This window comes from Alternaria arborescens, assembly GCF_004154835.1.
Source record: "Alternaria arborescens strain FERA 675 chromosome Unknown contig_13, whole genome shotgun sequence".
NCBI lineage: Eukaryota > Fungi > Ascomycota > Dothideomycetes > Pleosporales > Pleosporaceae > Alternaria > Alternaria arborescens.
This window is the reverse complement of record NW_021167868.1, coordinates 696,559-710,808: the sequence shown is the minus strand read 5'-3', so window position 1 is coordinate 710,808 and position 14,250 is coordinate 696,559. Positions and strand designations below refer to the sequence as shown.

Below are 14,250 nucleotides of genomic sequence, written 5' to 3'. Positions count from 1 at the left end.
GGCTTTTGGGGAGCTCTGCCGCAGCGCGCGGACTGGATGCTGGGGGTTGAACGACCCGGAGACTAGCATGGGTGGCTTTCACAAGTTTCGGTTCGAGGAAATGAGAAGCATATCCCTGCTCCTTCGCAGGGTCCGTCTCAGGGCACGGTGCACAGCGCTGTCAGGGGCGCTTTTCCTGGATAACGGCTCGCTCGACTTCCTCGAGCGGCGCGACGGCAGCAAGGGCCGCAATCAAAGAGACGGGCGGTACAATGTACATTGTTGTGATATCTCTCTCTTTGCACATGCTGTGAGGATTCCTGCAGCCACGTCAAGCACCCGAAGCTCTGGTACCACGGCTCGGTCAGCGAGAGCGTGCAGCGGCCTCAGCAGAGAACCCCCGCTGGTGGCAATAGCGCCGTATGGAATGGTCTTATGCTGAATACCGCATTGGGATGGATTCGAATCATTCGCAAGCCTTGTGCACGATGAGCACGTCTGCAGCGTGCATCCTCGCAGCAGCATGCATGAGCAGAGTTCCCGCACTTGCAGCTCGGACGGACCGCGAATGGAAGTGCTTAGAAATTGGCGAGCCATACCCCTGACGGCTGGTGGCTATCGGTCGCTGCCCAGCACGCGGTACATGAAGATCGCTTTCAGGCCCGCCAGGCACGTTTGATCCTGCGTAGTAGCTGGGAGGCGGGAGGCCCTTTCTGCAGGAGAGTTACGTCTAAGATGCACCGTCGAGATGTCGACCAGATACTCGATCGGCTCCACAGTCCGGTAAAGTGTGGTGGCCACGTACAGTAGTCTCGCGTGTAGTGGACCCTCTAGAACCAGACTTCGTTGTCTGCTGAGCTTTGCGGAGAGCAGCTGCAATCCGTGAGGCTGAAACACCGGGCAGTAATGTTATCTGGCAAATCGGGCGGCTTCGCCCAGGTTCGGTCGCGCAAACAAGGACAGGACTGGCTGCAGCCGGACACGACGAGAACGACTCGATTGCCTCTCAACAGCAGTAGACGAGCGCAAGCGCATAAATCGGCGCTCTCGACGTCGGTTTGATCTGCGCCTGGTGGACCTCGATGTAATTTGGCGTGGAGAATACTCCGACGCACTTAAGGAAAGGGTTCCCAGTCGCCCGAAAGCCTGGCGAGTGTGCTGGCGGCGTGCGCCTGCTCCGACCATCGTTCGTTGAAAGGCCACGGATAAGCCGCCAATTTCCATGTTTATGGGAAGTTTGCGCATAGGGGTACAGTGACCGAGAGAGTGGAAAGCGTCGCAATAGATCTGCACTAGACGAGCGAAGAGCAGCGGACAGAGTTTTTGGATGTCGCGCTAGTCTAAACCACACAAACTTTCATAGCTGCTAGCATCTGCAGTCTTGCGTGCAGCATCGATCTAAGCAACGTTGCGAAATTGCTTACAGAGTAGATCTGCATGATTGTCACTCTACTGTAAAACTTGCATTCTGGTGCCGGTCGTCGCATCTTCAGACGGGACGATATCTGACTACAGCCACAACGCCGATATACGAAACTTTCCCTCGCGACCCATCATTGCCTCACACGCCACAACACGCGTCGCATCGATCAACTGCACCTACCGCCAGACCTTCCCTGCGCCTGTTCACGCCTACGGCTTCTCCGCCGCCCTTGGTGTGAAAGCGACTTCCCGTCGTGCCCCATCGCGCGCCAGATCTGAGGGCCTAAGTATTGGCGATCTGATATCACGTTATTCGTCTCCACTATTTGGGCGATATGACAGATGCAATGTTGCTGAATGAACTATGCAGTATATGGTATGTCTAGCTGGATTCCCCCCGTACTACGGGTAATAAGTTGGAGAAGTTCATATTCACTGGCAATCGACCTGATTTCTGCTCTATTTGCCTGTGAAATTAGCCAACACAACACAGCCGAGACGGAACAGAAAGCTAACAACCAATTAGCCATAGCAGCAAGTCCAAGTACAAATGTCCTGGGTGTAGCGCACGTACATGCTCGCTGCCGTGCTACAAGCGTCACCAACAAAATGCGCAATGCTCAGGCAAGCGAGATCCAACAAAGTTTGTTAAAAAGTCTGATCTGGTAACCCCAAAGGGTATTGATCACGATTACAATTTCCTTTCGGGTATAGAACGTAATCTTGAAAAGGCCGAGAGGGTTGCAGGCGCTACAGCTGAGAGCACTCCTCAAGATGGTCTATCTAGCCGCCAGCGAGCGGGCGTCTCGTATAATAAACTCGAAAATGCTGCTGGCGTTAAGATCATCCAGGCGCCGAAAGGCATGAGTAGACAGAAGGAGAATAAGTCACACATGTCTGCAACAAAGTAAGTCTCCTAGCACCAGCGTACTCACATGACACTGCTGATCTATGTGTTCAGAAAGGCTTCACGGAACATAGTATGGACCGTCGAATGGTTTGATGAAACCAAGAAACGTGTGGTTACTGAGACATCCTCTACACAATCGATAAAGGACGCACTGCCCTTCGTACAGCATGGCACAGACGGTACAAGTAAGAAAAGAAAGCTGAACAGCGAAGCCCCTCGTCGTGAAGGTTCGCCAACAAAATCTACGCCACAACCGCAGGATGACGTTGCGCCCGCTTCAACGGATCAGGTCAACAATGCGGAGGCAGAGGTAATCTCCCCCGCACGAGGAACCCCTGCTCCAGAGCAAAAGGAACGCGCCTCCAAAAGACAAGCGGACATGATAGACACGCGTACTCGAGACAATCGTGATGGTGAGCCAAGCACCCAATCCATGGGCGATGAGCAACATAGGGTTTTTCTGCTAAAGCCACGCACGAGCACAAATCGCCACGTCCTCATACCTCTAGATCCTTCTCTCACCCTAGGTGAAAGCTTACACGGGCGCACTATCCTTGAATTTCCAACCATTCATGTATTCCCTGTTGAGATGGACAAGTTGCCAGAAGACTTCATGTTAGAAGCAGAATATGCCTTGTTGGAGGGAGAGCAACAGAAAGAGTTTGACGAGATGATGAAGGAGCTCGATCCTGAGATATTGCAACGCCTGAAAGAAGGCGATGGTAATGTACAGATGCACGACAGAGCCGACGAGGACGTCGATAGTAAGAAGATACTAGACGTTCTCAAGCAGGATCTAGGAGGAAGGTTGTGATTTGCGGACCAAGAAGCGCAGTTACCGGAAAGTAATCCAATACAGCTAGCATTAAGAAGGATACGTACTGCCAGCAAGCAGATAGAGGTATCGGATCACAAACGGCAGGTAGATAGACAATCGGAGTATTTCCTTTTGTCGCAGAAGCGCTTTGCTCCCATGTTATCACAATCACATCGGCTCTCCCTTTTCGAGCTACACCATCGTCCCATTTCCAACGTTTCAATACTTTTTCCAGTCGCTAATGACCAGGGTCCTTCTTCCCCTCTTACCCCAACCGGAACAATACCCTGCTTGTATACTTGCTTTCCCTTAACTCGTCATCTCTCGGCCCGGTTGCAATTGCTTTTTTAACGCACGAATACACCATAAGCCACCCGTCATGGCTGTCAACGGTGTACCAGCGTTTCAGGTTGCATTGACAGCCTTACTTTTCTTTTTGGCACAGTCGTCCCATAGTCTACTATTATGCAGGTCGTCAAACACGTGTACAGCTGACCGCTCTCCATCGTCCCGCTGCCGAGCCGCGACGCCCTCTACCAATATCCTACAGCGAGCATCCGCCCCACATCACCAGCCGTCGCAACCTCAATCATTAACGTCAACATCATGAACGTCAACCTAGAAACACCGACTGATACCGGGACCGATGCCGATGCCGATAAGAAGTGCTATCACAAGGATCCCCCGTTCACAATGACACAGCGTCCCCTTCATCATGACTTTGCCAGGTCCACCCAGCCCCTCGTGTAGCCTCAATAAGGTTTTCTCATACCATTCCCATCGCATACCCCAACTCCGCGAAAATATGGGGAAACAACTGAGTGGCAACGCGCCATCCCATTGAGTTCAAGATATTAGGACTAGGATCGAGGATCATTATCGCTAAAGAGAGACGCAACGCGGCATCATTGAGATCTTAGCGCCATTTCACATATAGCACCACATGTGGAGTCGCACGCAAAATGCCGGATTGATATACCGGTGCCAATGGTTGCCAAATGAATCTACCTTGATGGCAGAGATGAAATTTTGTAGGATTACTTGACTTTTCGTGCTCGATTGGGGCTGTTCATTGGGCGAAGGATGCCGATGTCCCACCGTGCTCGGAGGTTAGGTGCTATGGCGTGTCCTGAAAGATTGAATATTTGAAATCATTCTACTTTCGCGGGCTGATGACTGCGATAGCCGTTAGATTCTAGGTCTGCTCCGCAGGCGGATGATGGGCAGAAGGGATGGCGGAGGTGTGCTCGGAGATGATGCTCAGCATATTGCGCAATCATAGGGTAAGCCAATTTGAATGTCGCTGGGCATGAATTTGTTGTCTTAAGCGGACTTGAATTCGTCCGATGGTATTTATTTCGAGAATATCCCACGTAACGCACAATGTCTGTCGAACTGTTGGAAATCCCTTCCTCTACACATCCCAGTATGACTCCAAACGTGCTTGAACGGACTGATGCAGTAATCTGAGCGAGCAGAGTACGCGGTATACGTATGGCTGTAGAGATTGATGCGACTACGTTATGCGCGCGTAGGGCGGCTAGTGAAACAGCTGCTTATGGCTATCAACTCCTAGGAGGGAGATTTTGCGTGGGTTTGATTTATGTATGGAGTCTGGACGGTACCTGGGCGTTAGTATGTGTAACCATCCTAGTCTGTGTGAAGAGACGGAATAGTTTGCAAAAGTCTTTGGTCAGCTTCGATCATCCTTCGTGCATCGACGTAGGAGTCTGCCAATCTTGTTCGATTATTTATTCAATCCAACCAGCAATGGAACTTTCGTGATCCTATGTCGCTTTAGGCCTCGTTGTCCCTTCATCTAGAGACCTACTTCTGGAGCTCCAATAAGCCCTTGCTCTGCAAGTACTCGACAATCTCCTTGACGCTGTCCTCAACACTCTTCTGGTCACTCCTGATGTGAATCTCGGCGTTCTCAGGTGCCTCGTAGGGCGAGCTGATACCTGTGAATTCCGGGATCTTGCCTTCCCTTGCCATCTTGTACAGACCCTTGGGGTCACGCGCCTCAGCGACTTCGAGCGGCAAGTCAACGAAGACCTCGACAAAAGCCAAGGGAGAGTCTGAGCCGGTGGTTACAGCGTGCAGTTCGCGCGCCTGCTTGCGGTCGGCCTTGAAGGGAGAGATGAAGGATGTGATGGCGATTGTGGACGAGTCAGCGAAGAGCTTTGCGACCTGTAAAGGGATATGTCAGCTGGCAAACTCTCTCGCAGGCGTATTCTGCGCAAAATGTCGTACCTCAGCAATTCTTCGAATGTTCTCGTTTCGGTCCTTCTCGCTGAACCCAAGGTCCTTGTTCAGTCCGAATCGGACATTGTCGCCATCAAGACGGTATGCCGCGAATCCAAGATGGAGGAGATGCTGCTCCAGTGCTGTCGCAATGGTCGACTTGCCAGATGCAGATAGTCCGGTGAACCAGATGGTGAAGCCCTTCTGCTTGCGGTATGTGTTGCGCTCGTCGCGCGAGAGCGATGGGTGCCATGTGATGTTGCTGTTCGGATTGTCAGTTCGTGTTTTCTGTGTTGCGCGTTGACGCGGGGTAGGTATAGTGGGGCTCACGTTGACATTTTGAAAGCTGTGATGGAGGTTCAGAACTGGTGAGGAAGACAAGGAAGTGAGAGAAAGTAAAGTCTAATGAGGTTTGCTGTAGAGTAAAAGTATTTTATGCCGACAATTGACGGGTGAACGGACGACCAGTATTTCAAACGCGATCTCTAGGCTGTTGAGAAACATCGAATTCTTTTAGCGTTAATGACGCGATACAGGTCCACTCATGAGCGGGTAAGGCTGAGAGCGGAAAACATTCCTCACACAAGACATGAGACTATGTCTAGATAGGTAGGACTAATGCGATGTTTCCATGGGGCCCACTCAATCACTTTCAGGTACAGCCAGTGGCCATGAAGAAACAAGGAAAAGTTACCGCGAAGTGCATAGAAGCTTGTTCCATTTGAGCTGTACCCAGTAACTTGAGTCCACGATGATAGTCTGCCCTGAAGACATACACGGTATCTCGTTTCACAGTATGTTGATGTAAAGTACTGCGTATACCTTCAGGTAACTTCTCTGGCCAACCTACAACGCATCAAAACCGAGCATCTTCGTGCTTGCTCAAAAGAACCCGTTTCCCCCAAAGCTCGCAGCCCTTGCTCTTTGTCTCTTTTCCCTTGCTCTTCCATCATCCTCGAACCCGTAAGCAGTCTGTACATCCCCTCTGCTCCCACTCTTCTTTAAACCCCCACTTGGTGGAACAGGATCAAAAGGCTTCCTCCTCCTCACAAGCTGGTATCCCCTATCCAACTCCACCTCAATCGCACACCTGATCTTGAGCGCTGTGACTGCCGGCCAAACACTCCGTTCTCCCTTCAATATCCAATAGTCAATCGCCTCTTTCGTGGGATTCTCGAGCAGCTTGAAGAAGTCGCTTGGAGTAAGTTCAGGTACCAGCGTGAGACTTGGGCCTGGAATGTTTTCGTCCAAGAGGAAACGACGGATGGAAGGGGGCAGTAGGCCCAGCTCGTCGAGTTGTTGCAACCTATGCTGAATCTCTAGAACTACCAGACGCAGGATCGGCATGCTCAGTCGCCAGCGGCCATCTTGTTTGGGGTTAGGATGATGTGAGTCTGAGCGTAGGAAAGGTGCGAGGTAGGGCCTGGCTTGCGAGACGATGAAGTGGTTTACGTTGAAGAGCTCGCCGATGCGATGAAGGGGGGACTCGCGGTCTCGGTACGAGGCGTGTGTGTAGGGACGGAAAGTGGTTTTTGAAGCTGGAGACCAAGGGACAATATTGCCTTCATCGTCCTTGCACATCATTGTTACGGAATGGTAGAGGGTCGAGGAGGCTGTGGCGTTGGAGGCAAGAGCTGCAGACCAGACAAGCTAGGAAAGTTATTCTCTGCTTGTACACATGGAGAGGGCTAAGTACTTACGACATTAGGAGCGGTTAGGTAGTTCAGAAGGTTCGGTATTCCTCCACCACTAGCTGTCGTTACGGTGATATTCAGCACTCTTTTCGTCCTCGTATAAGCCTCTTCAAACGTCAAGTCTCCCACGTTTGCCCTCAGGACATCTTCCAGGACTCCAACATCAAGAAAGTGCCCTTCTTTCCACCATCGCCTCAAGCGGCGTATCAGTGTGCCTATCCAAGCGGTTCCTCCAGCGCCCTTCCTGTAGGGACGGTTTGTGAATGCCGTCAAGTCAATCGTGTTGCCTGTCAGGAACTCCAATAGCTCATCTTCGGTATGCACACCCACCAGTGCCGCTATCAAAGCACCCGTAGCAGTCCCAGCTATGATTCTAGGTAGTAACCCACGCAGATGGAGCGCTTTTACTACACCAAGATGACACATGCCGAAGACCTGTCCACCCTGCAGCACCAACACAGATCTACCAAACGCTTGCCTTGTGTCATGGAGAACATCCAATTTTGCCTGGTTTGTTAAGCCAGTATCCGAGTTTCGCGACGTAGGGTATTGGGTGAGATTCTCGATGGCGTATGCGACTTGCGTGACATAGTCTTCGATCAATAGCTTCGTGCCGGCGTATGCGCGATTGTACAGGTTCGGCGCTGTTATGTTGCCGAGATTGCGTACGAGCCCGCTGCGAAGAAGGTTGATAAGCCCAAGGATGTCATTGTCCTCTTGAGCTTCGTAGATGGCGGAGAGACGTTGATGGATAAGGCGATGGTCGTAGTCTTTGCTTATGGCGGTCTGTCGCCTATACAGTCGTTATCAGCAATTTTCCGGTGCGAGTATTTCCACTTAGAATTGAACGGTAAGTCTGCTTACCACATGTCGTAGTCGAGCACTTCATCGAGCTTATACGCAGCCGCCTCCCATTCCTCGAATAGCCGCGCATCACCGATAGCTTCCAGAAGTAGATCTCTCTGGCTCTTCTGCACCCACCACGCGTATAGTTTCTTCAACATATCAGCATTCTATCCGAAGATGTAGTAATTGACCCAGAATGGCCATTCAGTAGCAAAGGGAAGCTGACGCACTCGTTGCCAAAAGAAAGCCACGTCGAAGAAGCACAGGAGGAAACTCCACAGCGCCCCCGACACGACGTTCAGCGCTTCACTCATGGCGTAGAGCTATTTCGGATAGTGATCGGCTGATAGCGCCGCTGTGTCAATAGTCGCATGTTCATTCGTCGCGTCTGCGGAGATGTAGTGCCGTTGAGCATGTGGGAACGCTTGTCGGACTTGATGCGGACTTTCACATGCAAGTCAGCTGCAGACGTCAGGATGTGGCTGACTCGGACACTAGCCACGTGGCGTTAGTGCCCAACCACCGTGCGGGGCATTACGAGGGTATGTAATGCTTGACTTGACATTGCATCCTCCTTTGAGATTCTAGACAATATTTAAAGATGCCTGGTTCGTCTCTATGGCTGCTTCCGCCAGCAGACCATCCCCTTAACGAAGTCCTTCCTCGCCTTATCGACAAAACATCTAAACAGTTCAACTCACCCCACCGCTTCCTTCCTCATGTGACTCTGACTTCAGAGATATCGCCGTCCAAGTATGGGTCGGATCCTCAGGCCTGGCTTGAATCACTCGATCTACCATCTGGACAAAGCATACAGATCAAATTCGAACGTCTAGGCAGCGAAGATGTCTTCTTCCGGAAGTTGTACATCAAGTGTGCGAAGGCTGCAGGGATCAAACAACTAGCACAACAGTGTAGAAGCCACGTCAATGGGTTTGAAGATGAAACAAACTCGAAGGCTTGGGCTGAAGAGCAATACATGCCACATCTTAGCTTGATGTAGTAGGTCTATCAAACTCCAACACGTGTCAATGCTGACTGTCACAGCCACGACTGTAGCCAGGTCGACGAAACCGGTTTAGCATCAGTTGATACACTTGACGTCAACTTTGAAGGGAGAGGAGAACTAGGTGGCTGGTCGGGCGGAAGGGTGGTGCTTGTGCCCACTGACGACCCAATTCTTCAGTGGCAGCCCATAGGTGAAAGGACACTTTAACATCATGAATCATGGAACAATGAAGGACATTACTTTGAAGGTTGTTGTGATTACTTCATTACTAGGCTAATTATACAATGTCATAGGAAAGCTTTCCTTGGTATCTCGCATACAGTCGTCGTGATTGTGCGTAGTGAAATGCGTCTATTTCATGAAACCGGCCTTACCGTCACCATCGGCGTCAACCTCTGTGGAAATGGTTAGTAGATGTCAACAAATAGTAATGTGAACATGACACTTACTAGGGTTGAGCTTGTCCATCAGCGAAGGCTTGTGTTGACCTATTTCTTGTTGGCCTCATGTTCAGATTCTAGTTTCCGCGCTTCCTCTTCGGATGCTTGGGAGTGGGGGATGGCCTTTGAGCGGTCCTCGGTAAGGGCCTTGGGCAAGCTGCCATCCTCGTTGGGACGGTGCTCCATGTGACCCTTGTCGGTACCGCCCACGACATGTCCACTGGGGTCTTTCGTACCTGTAGCACCGTGGTTGCCTGGGCTGAATTAGTATAATGTTTCCTGCTTGTGTTGAGAAGAATTGCTTACCGCTGCGGGCAGGGTCTCTGAGGTCCTGACTATCGATCTTGCCGTCGTGGTTGCGGTCACCAACACCACTGCCAACAACTCCTCCCTGGGTGGAAGAGCCGGTCAGGTTGCCCTGGCCGGAAGCGCCACGGTCAGTGTGGGAGGTGTTGGAGTGGCTACCAGTCAAGTCCTTGGCACTAACCTTGCCGTCGTTGTTGCGGTCAAGGGGGTTGTGTGTACCGGTAGTAGTAGAGTTGTGAGTAAGACCTCCCTCCCTCAAGCCAGCATCGCTGTGGTGGTTGGGGGTAGCGTCGTAGTCGCCGTGGCGGGCGTGCTCGTGGCCGTGGGAAGTGGTCTTGTGGGCGAGACCTGCAGCAGCGCCGATGCCACCAGCGCCGCCGATGTTCTTGGGGACGCCCTCAAACTCGTCGTAGCGCTCCTCGCGGCCGGTGAGAGCACCGCCCTTAGCCTTGAACTGTTCCATGGTCATGGCTGGGAGAGCAGTAGTCTCATGGTGGGTAGCCTTGTTATGGTGAACCTCATGGATGGGGACGGTGGTGTGGACAACGTTGGGCTGGATGGTCTCCTTCTGAACAACGGGCTGGATAGTCTCGTGGATGTGCTAAATGACGTCAGCGCTTGGTGGGGTATTGACATGTTGTTCTCCAACTTACGTGGTGGACGTGCTCTCCGCCAACAGTAGGGGCAACACTCTGGCTGTGGGTGGTGTCCTCAATGCGGCGCTCGTCAGCAAAGCGAGCCTGGTCGTCGACCAAGGCCCTCTTAGTGGCATCGGCATCGCGGTGGTCAAACTCGCGGTGCTGAACAGCACCGAGCTTAGCAGTGTGTTGCTCTGGCAGGACCTCACGGTCGTGGACGGGCTGGACAGTGCGGTGGTAGTGGTCCTGGTGAACCTCCTTGTCAATGGCAGTGTTAATCTCCTCGTGTACGTGAGGCTTGATGACCTCGTGCTGAACAGCGGGGGCAACTGCCTCGTGGACAGTGGTGTCGTGGTGACCGGAACGGCCCATGAAGTCGGTGATAGCTGCCTTGGCCTTGTCCATTTTGATTATTGTGTAGTGGTTGTTTGTTGGGTGGTAGTTTTGGTGTGGGTGGTGGATTGGTTGTTGGTGAGGTGTGGAAGAGTTGTGGTAGGTGTGATAATGATGCTCTCAAGGTGCTGCTTCACTGCCTTCTTATACAGAGAGGACGCTAGTAGGACAAATGCACGTCGACGTAATGGAGGAGTTCTGTTCCAGGTAACGTCGGCAGGTGCTGACTGCGTTCCTTGTTCACAGGGCAGGAAGCCATCATCGCGGGGCAGCAACAGTGGATTGAAGCTATCTGAGTCTCGATCGATGCTCCTAGGAGAGTCGATTGGTTGGCCGGGAGCGCGCCACAAACACCTGATGTACGTCAGGGACATTAGCTCAGTGGGTAGCGCTTAACATGGCGCCCCATGCTGGTACGCTTGGCAATGCATACTGGCACTATGATGCAGCCGGTGCTGTCGTTCCACGCCTACCGCAGCCTAGTTGGTATGATGTAGTCATGCTGCGTGTCCAAACAGGAATTGGGCATCACGAAGGATTCAAAGCGTCGCAACACTCTCTGGGTGAACTTCTCAAAATGTTCAAGTGCTGGACCAATCTGGAGAGGAGCGACCCGACATCTAAGTGATCGGAGGGATCGGCGCTAGGGTCGTACTCCTGCCATTCGGTGACACCGGGTCCGTGCAGCTTCCCGCGAACAGCTTCAGCACATCTCTGGAATCACACAATGCTGTTTTCTTGATCAACAACTCCATCCACCCCCGTCACACCCAAGTGTGCGCCTCCAGATGTCTCGGAAGTCCCGGTGGCCTGGCTGCCACTAGGAGCATGCTAGCAAGATCGCCATTGTTTTGGTACGCTAAGTTGATCAACAGTGGAGCCGCCCGCGACCAGACTCCCCCTCCCTGTCGTCATGCCGCTCTGATCTCCACTGTGACATACCGATGCGGCAATGAATGCAGTTTGCTTTTATCTTGCATGCCTCCGGTACTCCGAATAACCAGCCGTACGCTGCGAAACACAAGTACCGCAGAATACGTCATGCTGAGTCGCCACTCGTGCCGTTGTCGTGAACCAACTGTATCAAAATATGCCCCCAGCTCGAGTAGACTCAGTCGAGTAGAGAAAAAGAGAGCTTTACGAGAGGATCAAGTCTAGACCGCTCCGCGGACGCCGCGAACACGGGGCGAGAGCACTCCAAAGTTGCCGTGTGTAAGACTCAAGGCACTGGCTCCGTCGTCTGTGACACGGCATCAGCGAAGCTATTATTTCTCGCGGACCGTTTGCTCAAATGTCCAGACTCCAGAAGCTCCAAATATGCATCCTAGCTAGCTGTATGCACACTCTCCAGGCTTCGGCTTCATTCCTGCCGGACGGTGCTGAAGGTTTCGTTTGCCTGCAGGTGCTGTGAGGTCATTCACCCTTACTTTTGTCACCGTGCTTCGTGAAATCAGACAATAGATCGGCGTCGCACCTAGCTTTCACCTGCGTTTGTCACTCCTCTGCATTTTGAACCGCCGACATGAAAGAAAAAATCGAAGAGAAGCTCAAGTCCGTTCTCCATAGGAGAAAGAAGTCTACGCCCACGCAATCCCCTAGAGCCTCGTACGAACAGTCCGAGGAGACTAGTCCGCGCACCCAGCAGCACCCAGCATCACCGCGCAGCCGTCTCCAGCAAGATTCCGCAATCGCAAACGATGCTTTTCACTCGGACACAAGGAGTCAACCACGGGACTCTGCCTACCACGACGGACGAGCGAGTCATGCGGCAGCAGCTCCGAACACGGACCTCAATGGATCCATTGCGGATGATTACAGATCTTACCTTCCAGCTTTAGCTTCTGAAGAAGACCCAATGGCCGAGGCAGACGTACCAGACAGACATCTTCGGTATAGACCATCGACTGATGCGGGGCGGTTGAAGCCTCTTCCCGACACACCAAGTACGCCACAGAAAACAGTCAGAATATTGTGACGAAACATTGACGTAGTAGCAGATTCTTCAAGTCATCATCGCGTCGGTCGCTCCAAACAACTGATCGATAGTACTGGCCCTGGCAGCACAATACGCGCAGTACCGTCTGAACCCTCCAGACACCAAGTCAGCAACCCCGGCTTTAACGATAGCCTTCGATCGCACAGAGAGAGTTCTCCATATGAGAACCATGGCCTGATGAAGAGTGGTCATCCGGTGGGAGGGTCTGCCGAGGATGATGCGCTGGCTGTGAAGCCTGTTCCAGGTCTTGCAATTACGAAGGAACAACATGGCATGGACGGTAGTCATGACTGGAAGACGAAGCAGAAAGCTATGCTTGAAGGCGTTGTGAATCTGAAAGATACTGTGGATACGGATAAGGATGTCACCGTCGCCCCAGGTAAGCTCCGTCCCACTCAATGGTTGCGATATGTCTAACAGACCGATAGCCGTTGTACACGAAGTTATCAAGCCACATGAGCACGAGGTCATACAGCAGCGCATCCACCGCGAGATCCACAACTATACATACTACCACCGGCTACAGCCGGTTCTTCAGACCGAGGTCCTCCCGCCTCGTCACTTCATTCCCAATCCTGATGGAGAGGGCTTGATCGAGATTTCTGCCGACGAGTTGCCAAATCGTACTGGTAAGAACAGATGGTGGGACATAGTCCAGAAGGAGCCAGTCCTTCCAGCAACTCCATTCGAATGGCGCACGGAGCCGCAGATTATTGAGGGAAAGCCGTACATAACCGAAGAGGGCTTCGAACGTAGGGAGACGACTATCATCTATCCACCAAAGCTGGCAGATATGTCGCGCTATCAAGGACTGGTTCAGCCAGTGCATTTCGATCACAAAACTGGAGAGCGATGGTTGGGAGAAGTAACGACGGTTGAGAAGTTGAACCGGGAGCTGGAGCGTACAGAGGACGAGGATTTCATGACCATGAAGGACATTACTGCAGATTTGCCGAAAGTTTCATCAAGTCCCTCTGTCAAGCGGAAGCCTGTCGGTCGCGACTCTCTCTAGCGATTCACTCGCTATCGGTTATCAAGCATGCATCAGTTCAGCGAAGGCGCCATCGGGGGAGGTGGGTTTCATAAACTGTACCTCTAACATGTATATCTAGGGTCCAGTGACCACATTATGACTAATTCGTAATCTGCTTTTCCTCATGACCAAACCTCTACTTCTTGAATGCCCCATCTCTTCACGAAGTGGCCATTTCGCCGTCACCAGCTCGTCGAGATCGTGCAACTACATTGTGTCGTGCCTTCCTTTCTCTATCCGTAACCACTGAAGTGTCCGGAGCACCGCAATGAACACCAAAAACGCCCTCAGAATCATCAAATCATCGCCCGAGCACGATGCGCACCACAAGTTTCAATCCTTAGGTCGGTTGTTACAACGGAACCTCGACTCATGGGCTACGAACCGCATGCTCTCAAAGTAGCCACTCACAGCTCTGGATCCCAAGATAACTTCAAAGCTCTTAAGCCCCTGCTGCCCCGACTGTTGTCATAGTATTTGCGCCTATGCATGTTTTCAACTTCTCAAGTACTTGTCGCGACCC

General features: G+C 52.1%; 8 protein-coding genes across 8 annotated transcripts; 4 read left to right on the top strand and 4 right to left on the bottom strand.

The window, feature by feature from the left end:
• Nucleotides 1-160: 160 nt before the first annotated feature.
• AA0111_g6381 (hypothetical protein) lies at nucleotides 161-259 on the bottom strand (the record flags this gene model as incomplete). Its single annotated transcript, XM_028652597.1, has 1 exon — nucleotides 161-259. The coding sequence occupies one exon, from the start codon at nucleotides 257-259 to the stop codon at nucleotides 161-163; it is 99 nt and encodes a 32-aa protein (XP_028506102.1).
• A 1,489-nt stretch (nucleotides 260-1,748) lies between these two features.
• On the top strand, nucleotides 1,749-3,125 carry AA0111_g6380 (hypothetical protein; the record flags this gene model as incomplete). Its single annotated transcript, XM_028652596.1, has 3 exons — nucleotides 1,749-1,777; nucleotides 1,928-2,308; nucleotides 2,363-3,125. The coding sequence occupies 3 exons, from the start codon at nucleotides 1,749-1,751 to the stop codon at nucleotides 3,123-3,125; spliced, it is 1,173 nt and encodes a 390-aa protein (XP_028506103.1).
• Nucleotides 3,126-3,734: 609 nt separating this feature from the next.
• Nucleotides 3,735-3,878, top strand: AA0111_g6379 (hypothetical protein; the record flags this gene model as incomplete). The annotated part of the gene is made up of 1 exon (XM_028652594.1): nucleotides 3,735-3,878. The coding sequence occupies one exon, from the start codon at nucleotides 3,735-3,737 to the stop codon at nucleotides 3,876-3,878; it is 144 nt and encodes a 47-aa protein (XP_028506283.1).
• A 1,077-nt stretch (nucleotides 3,879-4,955) lies between these two features.
• On the bottom strand, nucleotides 4,956-5,710 carry AA0111_g6378 (hypothetical protein; the record flags this gene model as incomplete). Its single annotated transcript, XM_028652593.1, has 3 exons — nucleotides 4,956-5,318; nucleotides 5,382-5,634; nucleotides 5,703-5,710. 3 exons carry the CDS (start codon nucleotides 5,708-5,710, stop codon nucleotides 4,956-4,958), a joined length of 624 nt encoding a protein of 207 aa, XP_028506282.1.
• Nucleotides 5,711-6,254: 544 nt separating this feature from the next.
• On the bottom strand, nucleotides 6,255-8,070 carry AA0111_g6377 (hypothetical protein; the record flags this gene model as incomplete). Its single annotated transcript, XM_028652592.1, has 3 exons — nucleotides 6,255-7,022; nucleotides 7,073-7,859; nucleotides 7,931-8,070. The coding sequence occupies 3 exons, from the start codon at nucleotides 8,068-8,070 to the stop codon at nucleotides 6,255-6,257; spliced, it is 1,695 nt and encodes a 564-aa protein (XP_028506285.1).
• Nucleotides 8,071-8,513: 443 nt separating this feature from the next.
• On the top strand, nucleotides 8,514-9,128 carry AA0111_g6376 (hypothetical protein; the record flags this gene model as incomplete). The annotated part of the gene is made up of 2 exons (XM_028652591.1): nucleotides 8,514-8,914; nucleotides 8,960-9,128. 2 exons carry the CDS (start codon nucleotides 8,514-8,516, stop codon nucleotides 9,126-9,128), a joined length of 570 nt encoding a protein of 189 aa, XP_028506284.1.
• A 281-nt stretch (nucleotides 9,129-9,409) lies between these two features.
• On the bottom strand, nucleotides 9,410-10,710 carry AA0111_g6375 (hypothetical protein; the record flags this gene model as incomplete). Its single annotated transcript, XM_028652590.1, has 3 exons — nucleotides 9,410-9,615; nucleotides 9,668-10,268; nucleotides 10,321-10,710. The coding sequence occupies 3 exons, from the start codon at nucleotides 10,708-10,710 to the stop codon at nucleotides 9,410-9,412; spliced, it is 1,197 nt and encodes a 398-aa protein (XP_028506287.1).
• Nucleotides 10,711-12,220: 1,510 nt separating this feature from the next.
• On the top strand, nucleotides 12,221-13,706 carry AA0111_g6374 (hypothetical protein; the record flags this gene model as incomplete). The annotated part of the gene is made up of 3 exons (XM_028652589.1): nucleotides 12,221-12,641; nucleotides 12,696-13,073; nucleotides 13,123-13,706. 3 exons carry the CDS (start codon nucleotides 12,221-12,223, stop codon nucleotides 13,704-13,706), a joined length of 1,383 nt encoding a protein of 460 aa, XP_028506286.1.
• Between the last annotated feature and the right edge of the window lie 544 nt (nucleotides 13,707-14,250).